This window comes from Cebidichthys violaceus, unplaced genomic scaffold (genome assembly GCF_023349555.1).
Source record: "Cebidichthys violaceus isolate CVI_PGR_0920_01 unplaced genomic scaffold, fCebVio1.0.p SCAF_9, whole genome shotgun sequence".
In the NCBI taxonomy this organism is placed as follows: domain Eukaryota; kingdom Metazoa; phylum Chordata; class Actinopteri; order Perciformes; family Stichaeidae; genus Cebidichthys; species Cebidichthys violaceus.
The window spans coordinates 2583064-2601510 of record NW_027176975.1 but is presented as its reverse complement, the minus strand read 5'-3'; the positions used below and the strand labels follow the sequence as shown (position 1 = coordinate 2601510).

At 46.1% G+C, this 18447-nt stretch overlaps 1 protein-coding gene across 2 annotated transcripts in view; it reads left to right on the top strand.

Annotated features, from left to right (window-relative positions):
- Nucleotides 1-1967: 1967 nt before the first annotated feature.
- LOC137867037 (transducin-like enhancer protein 4) overlaps nucleotides 1968-18447 on the top strand; it is a 31383-nt gene continuing 14903 nt past the window's right edge. The window contains exons 1-6 of one of the 2 annotated variants that reach the window (XM_068703437.1): nucleotides 1968-2030; nucleotides 2135-2179; nucleotides 11961-12023; nucleotides 14949-15023; nucleotides 15932-16163; nucleotides 17322-17338. In XM_068703437.1, the coding sequence (XP_068559538.1) occupies nucleotides 1974-2030; nucleotides 2135-2179; nucleotides 11961-12023; nucleotides 14949-15023; nucleotides 15932-16163; nucleotides 17322-17338 (489 nt within the window). In that variant the 5' untranslated portion in view covers nucleotides 1968-1973. Of the gene's footprint in view, nucleotides 2031-2134; nucleotides 2180-11960; nucleotides 12024-14948; nucleotides 15024-15928; nucleotides 16164-17321; nucleotides 17339-18447 lie in introns of both variants that reach the window. The other variant, XM_068703436.1, reaches the window with a different exon arrangement.

Below are 18447 nucleotides of genomic sequence, written 5' to 3'. Positions count from 1 at the left end.
GTTCGGACGGAGCGTGCCGCTCACATGGAAACACCTGAAGAGCGACAACACGTGTGATCTGTGTAGTTCTGCAGCCTAACTAGAGCTGCAGCGATTGGTCCGTTCATTCTGGTAATTGGCATTTTCAAATGATCCATTGGGAAAATGATCGGTAGATTAAATGATCGTGAAGAGGACGGTTAGTTCAATCAATAGCTGTCAGAGGACGTGGATTTAAGTCGCGCTCGAGTCGCAAATTTGATGACTTCAGACTCGACGAAATCAAACAAGACTTGCAACCCGACTCGGACTTTAACACCAATGAGTCGTGACTTCACTTGGACTTGAAATGACTTGATGCCGTCGCCCAAAGCCCAAAGATTAAGAAGTGTGTCACGAATCAATTCATTTCCAGGATAAACTAACGCTACTCATTCCATTATATTTATTAGATTTGGTGAAGAGAACATTATGACTTGTTTAGGACTCGGAACTCAAAATGACGGACTTGGGGCTTGACTCTGGGTTTGCCTGTCTTGACTTGGGTCGTGACTTGCGACTTGTCAGTCTTGACTGTGGACTTCCCTCAGGTTTTGTATTGAGAATTTTCAAGTCTTGACTAGTGACTTGTCAGTCCTGATTTGGGACGTGACTCAGGTTTTGACTGTCCTGACTTTGGTCTTGACTTGGGACTTGTCAGTCTTGACTTGGGTCTTGACTCTGGGACATGAGTTCCAAAGACATGATACTTGTGACATGCAGAACAATGACTTGGACCCGCCTCTGTCTAGTGGACCGGTCCGGTATAAGTCACACTGTTAGTCCAAAAAGGTTTCAGGAAGAGTCGCCACCAACGCCGTGAAATCCAACACGGCCACTGATTTTGAGTCTTTGACCGAGAAACGAAACACTGTCAGTGTGAGGTAGACGTCCGTCTGGAGGTCTGAGGGTCTGAGGGTCTGAGGGTCTGAAGGTCTGAAGGTCTGAGGGTCCCCTCAGACCCTCAGACCTCCAGAGTGCCGACATGCTGCTGCTGTTGTCCGTGGGCGTGACTAACCACAGGTAAACCCATCGTCCTTGGTATTCACGTCTCTCTCTGCAAACCCAAGTGGTGTGAAATGCTTTTTCACCCGACATGATGAAGTGTGAAATACATTGCTTGGGGGGGGGGGGGGGGCAGAACCGTGGGCGCGATACCAATGCATAATAATCGCCCACCTCTGGCCTCCCCCGTAATTATTGCCCGATCCCCAGGTGGGATGAACCGGTGGTCCGGTTTGCCGGCCAATGAGCTGAACCGAGGACGGCGTCTCGCTGCAGGCGTGAGACTGTGAGCGTCCAGACGGCAGAGAGACGATAAAGGACATTCACACTGGATGTTTGAAAGTCTTTTGTTTCTGATGGATGTCTCCAGTTTAAAGCATTTGTGAAAGTTATCTCCCGTCTGTCTGGAGAAGCTTCTCGACGTTCATGTTGTGGACTGTTGAAACCTTCTGGGTCAACGGAACCAACCGGTCCCTCTCAGAACACGAGGTGTGTAACGGTTGCTGTGGTGATGAGCGGAGGCCTCTTTTTCTTTCTTCTTCTTCTTCCTCCATTAGCAGACACCAGTGGACAGAGTTCAGCCTAACCACAGCTGTAAAATGCATCCTCATTACACGGTGGCCTTTCTGCCGATGGTGCATATTTGGTCACATCCGCTCTCACTGTAAAGAATATATGATGAGGTCCTGTATTGATCCATTAATTACTGCGCTGCTCCCGGTGAGGAAGTGTGTGTCTGCAGGGACCCTGAGCAGCTCTTTGCTCTCCTTGCACTGCAAAAGTTTACCAAATGTAAATTGCAGAAACCCACAGGATGTAGTCACCGGTCACCTCCGGCCTCCTTTCTTTTCAAAGTCATATTTTGTGAATTTGTGTTAAGGTGACGTATCATTTATGGATCTTAATTTTAACTTTTTTTTTCTTTCTTTTTTTTTTTACACAGTCTGAAGATGGAGTGTGAGAAACTGGCCGGTGACAAAACCGAGATGCAGAGACACTATGTCATGGTGAGTCTCGGTGTGTGTGTGTGTGTGTGTGTGTGTGTGTGTGTGTGTGTGTGTGTTTCTACACGTTTGTTTGACCCTGTTTTGTGTTTGGTTTTTTTTTCTAGTACTATGAAATGTCGTACGGACTCAACATCGAGATGCACAAGCAGGTAAGAAAATTATTTTTTTTTTCCCCCAACTTGAATATCGAAAAGAAGTAAAAAAAAAAAAAGCGATTGTGGGCGTCGGAGGAACATCAGATCAACATGACGTTTATTTTTAGTTCTCAATTTTTTGATTTTGAAATCTGTAGTTGCTGCTGATTTGTGAAATATTTATCGTGGTCCGTGAGGTCGGAGATGATTTATTCATCTCCTTCGGTTCATCGCTAGAATCTCTATATCTCAGCTTTCAAAATGTCCCTCCATGTTTGTTTTTGTATGCAAACTGCAGGTAATATATGCCTTTTAAGATTTCGTTGTCATCTCCTTTTGTAACGGTCTCTTCTTCCAGTGGGTTTTCTGGTGTTGGCCTGTGATGTGACATCATGGTTCCCCTAATAAAGATCCACCTGGTGATCTTTTTACAAAGACCTCTCTTATGAAATATCATTTTTTTTACGAGGCGTCTTCTCTCAGACCGGTGGGAATAAAACATCCAGAATAATCATTTCTACTTCGTCTGTTTGTAGATTTCTCCTAAAATCACCAAAACCTACCATCACACAATGCCTCATTTGCATATTTAAACATGACATTTCAGAAAACTTGCGACGCAAAAGAATTATCGTCTCAACGTCGGTAATCATCTCTCTCAGACTCTGATCCAGAAATCTCCAGGTTATTGATACAAACATGGCGGAGTGTGAAGTGATAAACAGACTCCAGTATGTCAGCATGGTGAACCTGGCTTCAACAGATGTTTTGTGTTCTATAAATGTATGTAAAGGGGCGCATATTTAATGAGACACTGCCTCATTTGCATGTTTAAAGGTACATGTTTCAGAGACCCTGTGACTCTAAAGCTCGCTGTCTCAATGAGCTGCCGACGGTTAAAGACCTCCAGCTTTCATCAAACGACCGCGTGGCTTTTTCAAAGATCGCCGGCTAATTCTTTTTTTTTTTTGGGGGGGGGGTAAAAACTGGATGCTCAGCTGTGACTCGAATGTAAAAAAAAAAACAAAAACAACAACACACACACCAGGAAAAACATACAAAATCACGGCGTTGCATTTCATAATGTAAACGTGATTCACAGGGTTCAACACGGCAACGCAGAAGAAAGCAGTGACAGTAATTCAACGTGTGAATTATGATTTTGTCAGCTTAATATTAGGCTGAGAGATGAACGAGGGTTCGGCCTCTAACGAGCCTTTATGTTACCGCTTGCTGTCTTTTTTTTCTTTTTCTTTTTTTTTTTTTAAACACAGAGGCTCATTAGCATAAATGTGTGTGTGGTAACTGCACATGAGCTGCCAGGCTAAACCAGCTACACGCTCATCTCCAGAGAAATGGTGTGTGTGTGTGTGTGTGTGTGTGTGTGTGTGTGTGTGTGTGAGTGAGAGAGAGAGTGATAAATGCTCGGCCTTTTTGTTTTTGTGTCTCTGTGTATCTATACTGTGTGTTTACTGTGTTGCGGGGAATCTGTATAACAGCCTGTATGTACATTATATCGTACATGTTTGCTTACTGTAGTATGTGTGTAGTACGCACACTGGGCTTATTTATTTATGTGTGTGTGTGTGTGTGTGTGTGTGTTTGTGCTTGTCGTGTGTGTGGTCATATATTGGAAACCTTCTTCTTGTGTGTGTTTTGGTCTTTGTGTGAGTTTCTGTCACACACATGCAGCCTTTTACTGGCACACTAATCAGACTGTGTGATGATATATGGGGGGGGGTGTCTACTATAAATCCTGCTGTGTGTGTGTGTGTGTGTGTGTGCGTGTGTGTGTGTGCGTGTGCGTGTGTGTGTGTGTGTGTGTGTGTGTGAGAGAGAGTGTTTATCGGGGGAAAGGGGAGAACAAATATAAAAGAGGTGAAATGTGGCTCTGTGTGGTGCCCAATGATTTCTGTCAGGAAGCAGTTTTGGAGAGTGAATCCCTAATTTCTGCCAGCAGTGTGTGTGTGTGTGTGTGTGTGTGTGTGTGTGTGTGTGTGTGTGTGTGTGTGTGTGTGTGTGTGTTGTCTCTCATACATGCCATGCAGATACGACGCGCTGTGGCTCTTTGAGCGGACGCCAAGACTGAAGGGGGGGGGGGTGGTAGCCTCTAACCCATTAAGGCAGTCGTCCCCCGCCGCCAAGCGGATCGCTAATATTGCTTGCTTAGCGTTTTCTGAGGGTAATAGGCCACATTGATTCTTTAGTTCTTCCCTGTTTTATTTACTCAGGAGGGCCCCGCTGCCCCTCGTTAAAGACGAATTGACTCCTAGATGGAGGAGGGGGGGGGTGGTGGTGGTGGTGGTGGTGGTGGTGGGTTGGGGGATTGGGGGAGGGGTCAGAGAGCTGCGAGAGGACAGCTAATCAATTGCAAATTAGCGGGGCCCGAAAAAGAAATGAAGCAAGCGAGGAGGAGGAGGAGGAGGAGGAGGAGGAGGAGGAAGTAATGAGACGTTTTGATGCTGAAGACTGGCAGCGTTTTGGACGAGGGCTGACAACTCGTTAAACTGCAGCGGATAGGGAGATTTCTTTTTTTCATTTCCAGGATTTCGGTCACGTAATGTCTCCGAAAATGCATTAAGAAGAAATAAAGCGTCTGAACCTTTTTTTGAATTACAGAAAATACCATTTTTTAAAAACACAGACACGCAATTATTTCTTCATGTTTACAAATAACCATCTTTCACGTAAAGCATATCGATCATCGTCAGATTCAGGTTTAACTTTTGTGTGTTTTTGTCTCAGTGGGTCCCAACCTGTGGGTCGGGACCCCACAAAGGGGTCACAAGATTTAATCTCAGCGGTCCTGAGGTATGACGTATGGAATGTAGTTGGTGTTAGATAAGAAGACCAAAACCACTTCCCCGCGTCCGTTTGGTAAAACATGACGCTTTGGTTAGGTTAGCTTAGCATAGCTTAGCATAAAGACATAAAGGGCACTCACGGGTCGAGAGCGTTGCCTTTTGTTTTTTTCGATTGGTGAAATGAGACAAAAATCAACAAGAAATGATCTTTTGTGTTGCTGCTAGCATGTAGCATGTAGCATGTAGCATTCGGTGAAGCAAGCCTCGTGACGACGTCGATACGGTGCAAAATAGAAATACTGCGTCATTTACATTAAGCACCAACTCTGCAGTCTGTGAAGTGTCCTTTTGTTATTTCCTCCCTGTCCCTCACTACCTATCTGTGTCCTACCGACACACACACACACACACACACACACACACACACACACACACACACACACACACACAGTCACCAGGGAATACAGCCTCTATATGGTGGGGTCCATTAGGTGTATTAGCTGGTGCTGATGTGATGCTTACAGAGCTCCATGGGGGAGATGGACATTTGATCTTCTATCTGACCCAGTCTGACTCCGGGGCCTCCTGCCCGATCTAATTTCTTTTGTTGTTAAAGAGTATTTGAGGCTGTTTTTGGTGCTCATTGCTGAGGTGTTGTTGTTGTTGTTGTTGTTGTTGTTGTTGTGCCGCGTTACCTACAAGATAGCAAGTAGGTGCTCTCATGTAAATAATGAAAGCATATTCAGTGGCAAACACTGTCAGGCGGTTGGTGCATGTTGTTGATCCGATCACAAGGGTCCACACCGTGTAATAAGTTTGATGTTGCACAGCCGCGGCTCACTGATCCCCCCCCACCCCCCCCCCCCCTCCTTCTTTTTCAGCCGGAGGAGCGTTTCTCCGGGCGACTCGCACACAGAGAGGGTCAAAGATAAATTCAGCGCAAATGATCTCGCCTCCGAGGTTCCCGGGCTTCATGTGACCGCAGAGTCCTCTAATCTGGCAATAAGCTTCCTGGATCGACCCGGTGTTTGAGTCCTCACCTTAGAGGACTCTCTGGCGAGTCGTTTCTCGTTATTTAGGCGCGTGACGGGGTCCGGGTCGAAGCCTGCTAGCTGCTAGGAACAACAACCAAAAAACAAACAAAAAAATCTCTAGGTTTACACGAACCACAGGACACTTTTTGTGGCAAAAAAACAGAAAAGAGGAGCCCTGCTGCATTTTCGCTTCGGGTCTCTGTATGAACAGACGTGTTTGGCCAAAACAGGCTGACATGCCCTGCTCTCTGGCCGACAGTCACGACGGTCTGCCATTGATGTAAAATGTCACCTGAAATTGGTTGTGTTGCCTCGCGGGAGAACCGTCTCCATTTCCTTTTTCTGCTCCGGCGCTTTTGTTTCCTTCTCCGTGCCAACATCTCAGGTTCACCTCTTCAGAACCGATCGATCGGTGGTTCAGGTTGTAGGTTGTAGTTGTTAGTGGAAATCAGCATCTTTGCTTTAAAGCTTTAGAGTCTTTATTTTTACGCCCCTGTGACATTCTTTCACAACTGAAATATTAGTAGTATTACTGTATTGTATTGTACTGTATAGTACTGTATTAGTGGTTTTGCATGTTTTAGCCGATTTGCTACAAAGTACGTTTGATTAATTGAATAATTGATACGTTTGATAGAGGACAAGGAAAATCAGCAAATACCTGCTTTTGAACAACTGAAACCTGTGATTTTTACTTAAAAATTACATAATCAATTTATTTTTTGTTGAAGGACCAATCGTTTCAGCACTAAATTGCATATAATTTACATTTAAACCATTAAAAAGTAACTGCACACATACAAATGTTCTGTTTTAAAATCAGCCCTTATGTTGCAAAGCCAGCTCTGAGATAGAACCGACGGGGTTAATCTACGTCATGCAATACAAATACGTTAACGCGCTCTCATCAGCAAAGTAGTCTCCCAGCGGTGGGGAGTGAGGCGGAGCGACCGCAAAGGTTTGATTCTTGTCTCATTTGTTGTCCGATGAACGGTAAATGCATCGACTTCAGTGAACCAGATCGCTGGTTTTCCTAGCTAACGTAGCTAACGTAGCTAACGTAGCTAACGTGGCTAACGTGGCTAACGTAGATGTCATGTTTTGACACCTTTTTTCAAAATGATGCATCCGGTGGACTTCTGGCTCAGAACCTGTGGATGAAGTTACTCCTTAAGAAAAACCACGCGGTTGTGTTTCATTTAATTTCCGTACAATAAAACGCGTGGTTTAAACCATCACAGTGGTTTAAACCATCACAGTGAGCGTAGAGTTTGCTTTTTATCTAAGTCATATCATGGTTGGGGCGCTAAAGTTTAAATGCAAATTAATTAGAAAAGTCGATGCTTGTTTAACAGGGAAAAAATGACAACCCCAAAATACTTCAAAAATCGATAGTATTACGTATATATCGTGTACTTTGGGAGCTTGACGGGCGACGCTTTAATCGTGGTGTTGCCTAGCAGCGATCTTATGTCCAAGTAGATGTGGCAGCATCTCACACAGCCTGATCCTCACCTCCAGCGGTCTGCCATCCAGTCACCGCGTCCTTGAACATCTCCTTATGCTAGACCGGTGGAGACACTTCTCTTGTTCACTCACTTTTTTTAAGGTGCAAATACTGAGCACGGCCTCCTTTTTTTTTTTGGCTCTCAACACACCTAACCAAGGTACCCTCGAGCAATGCACTCACGCCCCAACCAACAACGTTACGGTGGAGTTTCTCAGAGGCTAATATGTACCGGGCAGCTCCCCAGTGCGTGTGAAACCGGAGCGAGCTGAAAAAGGGCATGTGTGCACAGCGAGTCTTCCCCCGGATAAACGTTAAATATAAAAAGAAAATGTCAGTGTTTTAGGTTTGCGGGTGGGAGTGGCTGCAGCGCTGTGTTATTCACAGGTAAATTGAGCCGCAGCCCGACGCTGAACGGCTCCTGAACCCCGCTGATAGCTGGTGCTCGGGCAATTTTCTTTGTCTCGGAAGCCTTAAAAGAGGTCAATAATTAAAAACACTTCATCGGAAAAAATGAAGAGCACTTGGATGCATTTTATGACGAACAGATCGTTTTTAATGAATCGATGCACTCGGTGGGACCTCTTTAGCACGTTGCCCCCTCAAATCTGTGGGAACGTGTGCAGAGGGAACGAAGCTCAGCTTGAAGTCACGCTTCTGCTCTTATGTTTGGCTTTTCTGTCCGTCTGCCGTGTGGCTGAGGAGAACATGGCAGCATGTTCTCGCTGATCTACCATGAACTGGTAAAACCTTCACCGGAGGAGTTAGTGCTGCGTCTCTTGTCTCTGCAAAGAGCAAAAATCAAACGTGTAAAAGTAAATTTTCTGCTGATCCGTAACACTGAGTATTATTATAAGAATAAACTGCAGCAGGAAGTGCTTTTGTAAAAGTAATATTTGTTTTGCATGTATTGTAAAGACGGGACCTCTTAACGTCAGGCCCTTTTTAAAATGTTCTCTCTGAAAGCAGATAGAACGTACTCCCACAGATGACGGATCGATTAGTCGATCGACAGGAAATTGATGGAGCTCATAATGGAATGCTGGCCCAAAAGGAGGTCCCCCGACGGTGCAGAAAGACTTTGAGCGTGATTCCGTCAAGGCTTGGAGATTTTACTCTGGACGATCCACTCGACGCGGTCTTGAGTGGTTTCCAGTAGATACGGCCCGTGCCCTGCTGCTTCGGGTTCTTGCAAATGGGTAGATCCGTAGTCTACCCTGCGGCCAGAGGCACAACGGGGGGGGGGGGACTGTTCGCTTACTGTTGGTGTTTTCAGATGGTGTGTTTTGCTAACCGCTAATAGTTGACGGAACCGCTGCCGAGTACATCGCCGCCGCTGCCGTTTTTGAGTTTGAACGGAGTGTTTTTTACGACTCCTTTCTGGCCATTTGTGTCTAGATGGGGCGTCAATGGTTCTTACGACTTTTCCCGCCCTCTAAACCGGGTCTGTCCCTGCTGCTTCTTTTGTTGCTTGTTCCAGACCAGCTCACCTTGGTCTTGGATTTGTTTTGCTCGGAGAGCCGTCCTGTTGCTAGCGCTGTTTGCGTCCTATTGTTTTTGATTTGCCGATTTGGTTTTTCCATTGTCAAGTCAAGGGTTAGGGTCAAGTTTTTACAAGCAAAGAAAGTTTTTGGAAGTCAAAATATTTGTGAAATTGAGTTCTCCGACCATTGCGCTTGCAGGTTGCCTTTATCTCAAGGAAGGACTATCTGTCCTATAGTTGTACATATTTAGTCTTACAAAACAAAGAGTGTATCCCCGTGTGCCATTTCGTGTGTGTGGTTTTGTGCAAGTCTTGTTTGTGTTTGGATTTGAGTTGCACTACTATCACTCCCTTTGGGACAGTGGATCAGGCAATTTCCTGTAAAGAAATCCTACCTGATGTAGAGAGAGAGAGAGAGAGAGAGAGAGAGAGAGAGAGAGAGAGAGAGAGAGAGAGAGAGAGAGAGAGCGCTGTATAATCTTTAAAAGCCAACCCTCGGGTTCCGTGAAACCATCTGATGAATACAGAGAAGGTCTGTGGAGGTGTGTGACTGCGTGCTCGTGCAGACCGTGATGGGTTCGTATCGGTGTGGGTGTCTAGCAGGTTTGCTCTCGTGGCCCCTGGGGGCTTCTGTTTTCTACTGATACCTGAGCAAAGTTCACCTCCGTCAAGGTTATATACATGAAACTAGCCCCTTGACTTGGACTTGGAGGCATTATCTCAGCCCGTGATGGCTTTTTTTCCAGCAAGTTATCTCTTAATTAAGCTGATTTTAAAATGACAACAAAATGTCACGTTTTCCTTGAGCTCTCTGCTCCAGTGCGCTCCCCTCGCCTCCAAAAATCCTCCAAATGCTCGAGGGGACAAAGTCCTGGGTGCAGATGCAGATGTTGACTGAGGTTCAGAGAGTGCAGCTGTAGAACATCTTCCCCGAGATCCTGAAGGATAAGTAGCATAGCCCCCGATTTCTGAGGCTGATATTTGAGTTTGAAAAACATTGATAGTGGAAAGTAAGATATAGAAGTTAAACTGTCAAGAAGTTAGCACTAAATCCTGATAACAAAATGTCTCTCAAATGGTTTTAAAAAGGTGTCATTACAGTGTTTTACAGTGTCTGATAAATGTCCTCAAGTGATGTTGCTTCTGATCTCCGCTTGATGCTAGCAACGCGGGGCTACATTAGCCGCTACTAGCATAACGCACTGCTGTCAGCGATCAGGTTGCACTGTGAGTAATGGAGGTGCAAGGTTTTGACCGCAGACTGTGTGTACATATATATATATATATATATATATATATATATATATATATATATATATATATATATATATATATATATATATATATATATATATATAAATAAAAGAAGTGGACGTAGTCATCGTGACGTCACCCGTCGGTTTGTGGACTTTGTTGTTTTGAAGCCTTGAGTTTGGGGCAATTTTTGCCGTCGCCATCTTGGAATACGGCCGTCGCCATGTTGTGGTTTTTTCGCAACCAATTGAATGAAAGTTACCATATTTGGCGGAGTGACGTAGAGACGTCGTATACGTCTCTGGTAGAGACCTGTCAATCAGCGTGTAGCCCCGCCCCTAAATCATCCCCTGCTTTATGGTGTGTTTGACTGTAAATGGAGCATAATGTACTAAATGAACATCATGCTGTATTGAAGAAGACTGTAAACTAGAGATTGAGACCATAAACTCATGTTTACAATGTTTACTGAGGGAATAAATCAAGAGAGAAGTAGAGTCATTTTAGACTAGACTTCTATACAACCAGAGGAGTCGCCCCCTGCTGGACACTAGAGAGAATGCAGCTTTAAGACATGAAGCTTTGGCTTCACTCGGCAGAACCGGAGGTTGCCGCCTGGTTTTGACAAGAAAGAGGAATCCATAGAAACACTCTGTGTGCTTTCACTTCTGCTTGTAATTGATTAGCAATGCAATCATATTAATTAATCTTGTAATCTTTTAAAATCTCACAACGTCTCAGAGCACAAGTGTCTTAAGGATTGCTCATTATGTCGGCAAATCCTCCCATCTGACTGAGAAACCAGATAATATTTGGCGTTTGTTTGATTAACGTCATAAAGCGTGACTGACTCGCTCGCCGGTTGACACGTAACCGAGTTTAAATAATTCCTCTTTAGTCAGACCTCTCGGTTGACAATCTGCTTTACTTTTACTTTTTACTTTTACCGCTTGATAATAAAGTTTCAGAGGGCGCTCTCTCTCTCTCTCTCTCTCTCTCTCTCTCTCTCTCTCCGTGATGTTTGTTCCTTCTGTTTCGGTGACATCGGTGCAGAAGCGCTCATTACCGTGCATGCCTGGGCACCGACTGCACTTTCCAGAGATCATCTTTAGAAAACGCACAGTGTGGGTGGCTCTTTGATGTCTTTTTTTTTTTTTATCTCGCATTCCTCTGCGGTTTGACTTTCTGGCGTTGTTTTTTTTTTTTTTGTTGTTGTTGTTGCTCTTTTCATGGTCATTGCTGCCATCACGCTATCGGTTCCTCAAAATGCCTCCCCCCAAAAAAACATGCCCGGTGAAATGTTAGCCAGAGTGCCTTTTTAGCTTCTGTAATGCGAGCATTCCGGAATATAGAGAAGGCGAAGTCCCGCCCCCTTCTGGTGGACCGCCGTGGGACTTTATTTTAGAAGGGAGAAAAAAAGAGATAATTTTTGTCGGGGTATTTTATTGTGAAAGGATGTGGTCTTTGTTGTCTTTGTCGAAGTTGAAAGGATGAATAAAGTTTGCCACCTTGCATCAGACTAGGCATCAAATGACTGATGTTCCACACGTGGGCCGGTCCTTGAATTCAACACGCGTTGCACTTGTCTTGACGTGAGCGTGTTCTTTTTTTAGGTCGTCTGAGGAGGACGCCGCCTCCTCCTCGAGGCCCCCTGTTTTACCGTGAATTCTGAAAAGATGATTGTGTTGTCTGCACCCACCTCTCTGTCTTGCAGGCGGAGATCGTCAAGCGGCTGAACGCGATCTGCGCCCAAGTCATCCCTTTCCTCTCTCAGGAGGTAAGTGAGTTAAGACGGTGGTGGGAGAGAGAGAGAGAGAGAGAGAGAGAGAGAGAGAGAGAGAGAGAGAGAGAGGACCCATAGAAGGAGGGAGAAGTGTGTGGTGGATTGGGAGGACAAACAGACAGATATGGACACACACACTCACACACAGATTATCCTGGGCTAATCCTCCCTGCTCGGGATAGGCAGATATGCTCTGAATTTATTAAATGTCTCCCACTAACATATGCAGGAGCCAGTGGCTGAGTGTGTGTGTGTGTGTGTGTGTGTGTGTGTGTGTGTGTGTGTGTGTGTGTGTGTGTGTGTGTGTGTGTGTCCACCTGCGTGCACGTAAAATAAACGTGTGCACGGACAGTGGTGGGTGTGTGAGGTGTGTTTCACACAGTATGTTTATTATGGAACCTTTAGGCGTGTGTGTTTAGCCAGTAAATCCTTTCTCTGGAGGAGTTGAAAGTGTGTGTGTGTGTGTGTGTGTGTGTGTGTGTGTGTGTGTGTTGAGGGGTGGGAACAGCAGGAAGGAGCGAGTGTGGACTCCAAAAAGCTCTCCTCCAGATTAGCCATGGATTAGGAGGGTTTAGGGTGGATTAGGAATAATGGCATTAGACTGCGGTGCTGCTCCTCAGCCCTGAGGCCCGCGGAGAGAGTCGAGGCAGGGAGAGGAAAAACGGCTTTTTACCGCTTTTTTATTTATTTTTTCCCCCGAACACGCAGCCTCTTCCGCCGAAGCGCGACAAAAAAAAATCATGTTATTATTGTGCAGTCGAAATCACACCGGCGGCGTGGCGAGCTCCTGTTTGGGAGAGCTCTTTGTCTTGATTTATTACTTTTATTTTATTTTGTCACTTCCCGATGTTCCTTCTCACGGTTTCTTTGACAGCAGCGTTGTTGTCGCTAATAAGACGACATATCAGTATCATGTTTCTCTATAGATATTAATGTACTGAATTATTATTCATAATAATGACCCGAGTCAGTATCAGACCAATATCGGTATCGGTGCGTCTCTATTTTTTGATTTTTTTTTTTTGTAGACAAGCCTTTGTTCTAAGTAACAGATTTGGAATTTGAATATTTATGTGAGTGACGTGATGAATTTGGTCGTTTTTGCCTGTTTTAAATGTGACGATTGCGAGCCAATTATCGAAGGGATCAACTCAATATTTGACTCCATGTGAATTTCCAACAGTTTTTTGTAACAATCGCGGGGAACTTTTGATCTTTACGGTCGTTTTCGTTTAGAAGAAAAGCAGGGTGTCTCGGGAGAACGTGTTTTCGGGTCGTCCGTCCGTCCGTCCACGATCTGGAGGGAATTTCTTCAAATTTTGTCACAGATCAGAATATGGTCGTCAAAGGTCAAGGTAACCGTGACACCCTTTCATTCGCCATAACTCAAGAACTCCTACGCTAGTTGTAACAATTTCACACAAATGTCTAATAGGACGAAATGACGCGGCGAGTCAGAACTGTGACTTGACGGGTCGGCAGAGCCGGTAATTCTAGTCTCCCTCAGTTACTGCAAACACTTCCGAGCAGCTACCAAAGCAGCGTTTGTTCCTGCGCGGAGTACGATGTTTACGGTACGACACACTAACTCTCAAGCGTCCCGATTTTTTTTGGCTGAAATGTCAAAGTAAATTGTTGGTCGTTGAATATCGGGCCGTCTGTCCCGCATCTGTTAATCATGAGGGATGATTGATAACACCGTGTTTAGAAGCCACCCGGACCGATGGATCTCTTCACGTGTGCGAGTCACGTTCAGGCAGGTTCGACTCATCGTGAAGGAGGCGAAGCTGAACCCGGTGGTCGGGTTCATTTCCACGGCGGATAAGCCCTTTCTTCTCTGCCCTGCTTTGATGTCTTGCGCTTCCCCCCGAAAATTAATCTCGGCTGCTCTCTCTCTCTCCCCTCACCGTCTGGATCCGTCTCTCTCTCTCTCTCTCTCATTCCGTACCCTTTGGATGACTTTGCCCTCGTAGCCCGTCTGTCTCTCTGGGGGATCTGTCTCCGTCTCTCCACCAATACGTCCGTTTTCTCCCCGTGAAGTTTGACAACTGACGACAGAACGGCATAGAATGTATGTTTGTGGCGCATGTCAAATGTCCAGCGCATCATCTCCTGCACACACGCACACGCACACGCACACACACACACACACACACACACACACACACACACACACACACACACACACACACACACACACACACACTGGGCTTCTCTGGATGATGTCATAGGTGTTTATATCAGGATGTTTGACTTCTTTTACGAGTTTATCTTGGACTCTGTTTCTGCTCCCTGAAGACGGGATTAACTAACCTGAGAAAGTCACACTTGCTGGTTTTCCCAAAATAAAGAGCAGTGAGGACGGAGTTAATCTGGATCTGCAGCGAGACGTCGCTGCAGATCATCCTCCTCTCGTTGCTGCACATTTACGGCTGCTTTAATGAGCTGCGCGACGAGCTTGTCGGGTTTTATAATCGGCTCATTGCTGCGTGTCGATTGATAATTGTGCGTCGGGCTGTGTAGTGTGTTAACGGTGATGACGGACTCACTCACTGTCTGTCTGTCTGTCTCTCTGTCTGTCTGTCTATATGTCTGTCTATATGTCTGTCTGTCTGTCTGTCTGTCTCTCTGTCTGCCTGTGTCTCTGTCTCTCTGTCTGCCTGTGTCTCTGTCTCTCTGTCTGTCTCTCTGTCTACCTGTGTCTCTGTCTGTCTCTCTGTCTGCCTGTGTCTCTGTCTCTCTGTCTGTCTCTCTGTCTGCCTGTGTCTCTGTCTGTCTGTCTGTCTCTCTGTCTGTCTGTCTCACTGTCTGTCTCATTGTCTCTCTGTCTGTCTGTCTGTCTTCCTGTGTCTCTGTCTGTCTGTCTCACTGTCTGTCTGTCTCTCTGTCTGTCTGTCTGTCTGTCTGTCTCTCTCGCAGCATCAGCAGCAGGTGGTGCAGGCGGTGGAGCGGGCCAAGCAGGTCACCATGGCTGAACTCAACGCCATCATAGGAGTGGGTGTATTGCACACGCACACACACACACACACACACACACACACACACACACACACACACGCTGTGATAGAAGAATGCTGTAAGACGGATCTAGCAGAGATACATGTTTGACAGAGAGTCTTAAGATGAGACCTGGTGCTAAACTACTGAGACAAGAAACACAACAAGAAAGATGATATTTTTGGACATATTTCTACTTTTACTATTCGTTCACCAAATATTATTCAGCTTTGATATAATCCTGAGTTAGCGTTTACAACCCGTTCTCACTGCCAATGATACTGCAGCTTTGAACACAGGCAGGCGGCAACCTCTGGTTGTGCCGAGTGAAGCCAATGCAGAACTGTCATTAAAGCTGCATTCTCTCTAGTGTCCACCAGGGGGCGACTCCTCTGGTTGTGTAGAAGTCTAGTCTAAAATGACTCTACTTCTCTCTTGATTTATTCCCTCAGTAAACATTGTAAACATGAGTCATTCAGTCGAGTTAATGTCACCCGGGATCTTTTCCTGAACCTGAGCGCTTTTGTTGCCTTGAACCTAACTTCCTGTGAAGACGGAAGTTTATTTTGAAAAGACACCGTGTAACGAGTCCTAAAACCAGGAAATGAGTCCCTCCTCTCTGAATCAATGAGGCTCTGAATGGGTTTTAGTTTTAGATTTTTCAAATGCGTCGGTAAATCTCGTGAATTTTTCAGCTTTTTTTACGTGTTTTTAAAAAGGCGGTTTCTAACAAGTACACCGTTTCTAACGACGAGTACACACTAGTGTCGATATTCACCGTCCAACAAATCCTGTTACGTTTTAATACATGTTTATACATTTATATTACATTTATCAAAAAAAAGAAGAAATCAATTGAAGTGGTACTTTCCCGCGCTAACCCCGGCTTCTGTGTGGTTCAGCAGCAGCAGCTCCAGGCTCAGCACCTCTCCCACGGCCACGCCATCCCCGTCCCGCTCACGCCGCACCCGGCGGGCCTCCAGCCCCAGCTGCTCCCCGGGGTCGGCACCGCCGCTGGCGCCGGCGCCGCCGCCACCACCGCCGCCGGCCTGCTGGCTCTGTCCTCCGCCCTGAGCCACCAGCTGCCGCACAAAGACGAGAGGAAGCACCACGACAACAGCGGCGAACACCCGAGAGGTGAGGCCCGCCCTGCTGAAGGCGTCTTAATAACGGACATAAATACTGAAGCTCTTGTGATCCCAAACTAATTTACACGTGTGGAATACTCAAAGTTATGGATTTATACCACTGGCTTGATGCTTAATTGTTAGTACTCAGCGGTAAAAGCAATTAAAAGCTGATTTGTCATTGTGCCGTTCTAATTGGCCTAATAGGGAGCGACACACACCCGGCCGTGATGCCTCTCCTCTCTCTGTACGCGAGCTGACTTTGAGCTCCAGCATTTAATTATGGCACACAGAGACTGTGTGTGTGTGTGTGTGTGTGTGTGTGTGTGTGTGTGTGTGTGTGTGTGTGTGTGTGCCAGCTCTTAATTACTCTGCTGCAGCATGACTGCAAGTTTCTTTCTTTTGTTGGTTTTTTTTTACAGTGCAGTGAAGCAGTTAACCTTGCCCTGTATAGCTTGCAGTGAGTACTCACTTCCATTAGCAGCACAATTAATATCAATACAAGTGACCCTTCGCTAAGCCCCCCCCCCCCCCCCCCCCCACCCCCCCCCCCCCCCCCCACCCCCCCACGCTGCTGCTACTACTCCGTCAAGCTGTCAAAAGCTACCGTGGAGCCCACACTGTCACTAACCGCACTACCCTGAGGGACGTAACGTTTAACCACGACTTGCTCCAAAATCCCCTAAACCGGCATCTGAAACGACTTGTCGAAGCCGACCGATGCTACGCTGTGATTTGCCGGTCTGCGCTCGAGGGGCGGGACTAAGTGAAGGGTTCCTCTAGCTGAGGTCCAGTGAATTCAGGGAGCGAGAGGTTTCTACATTGTTGTATTTTTAAGTGCCGTCGTTGTAATTCACGCTGTTTCCCGATTTTGGTCACTCCGATGCCAAATTTCGTGTTATTTTGTCATCTTTGGCGATAAATACGTGTACATGTACAATAAGGAGTAGTCTGAGTTAATGTACTTTTAGCTTGAACCGGCGTTGACGACGCCTCAGGGAACATCGTTAGCCTGCTTCTTCTCTGTGTACGTACTGTATGCTCATGTGTGACTTTTTACATTACCTTTTCTGGTTTTTCTCCTCATGCATTATTGCGCTTCTCGCTAAAACTTTAAAAGCCTTAATTAGTCTTTATTTTTCTGTCTCCTGCCTCGCCGCCTCCTCAGACAGAGACTCGGTCAAGGTAAGTCCTTCCTTTCTCTCTCTCTGTTACCAACTGTTTGCTGCATGAGAGTTATCTTTATTTTGTATTGAATAACGTTTAATTACTTCAACCAGGTGGCACTATTTCTTCTCTCGGCGTCAACGTTCCCCCACCATCATTCATATTCATGCGTGACACGCAGGACTAATATTTGATATCAAAGAACATGAAGTGAGATTCCTAGTTCTAGGAAGGTTCTAGTCCGAGTTACTAAACACCACTGCTGTTAGCAATACTCCTTATCGGTTCGGTTCTTTGTCGACTCTCTGATTGGTTCTTTTTTTTGCGTTTTAATCAACACCACTACATGTGATCGTTCACCCATTCACACATCGGTGACGGGCTGCCATGCAAGGTGCCGCCCGCCCACCAGGACTCTGAACTAACGTCCATAAACCCAAGGAACAGCTTTGCGGGAGCAGTTTTGGGGTAAAGCGTTTTCGCCCGAGGACACACGGACACGGACCAGCGGAGCCGGGGATCAAACCTCCGACCCTGCTCTCCCACTGACCCACGCCTGGAGGGCAGATGTGACGTAAAACATCCACCTGGACTCCGGAATGAACCGATTTTAGATTTCGGTGGTCAAAGGTTCTCTGTGACCTCACCTCTGTCCCCTCTTCCTCCTGACGTCTCGGGGTCCACCTCGAGTGCACCTCTTCAATCTTGGGACAAACATCCTCTTGCACTCAGGATGAACTGTTTATAATTTGCGGGGGGGGGGGGGGGGGCGGGTCAGAGGACACCGTGATCGACGTCTAATTGGATAAAAAAAACGATGACAAGATCTGGACAGACGAGGATGTAAACCTGCGGACCCGGTCGGCGGAGAGGCCTTCAATGAAGCGGTAACGGTCAGAATCCACGGCCATTCATGATGGATCCCGATTTGGATGCCGTGATTAAAATGAGAGAATTAGCACCTTGTGATCCTCTGGTGGAGGAAGGAGGCGGTTCAGCAGAGCAGCATCACATCCAGCACTCGTAGTAATTAGTCCCTTAAGCTGAGCTCTTTCTCCCCAAGGCAAACATTTGGTTTGTTGAATACTCAATGAGCAGATTAGCATTTCTTTATTCCGGCAGCCCGA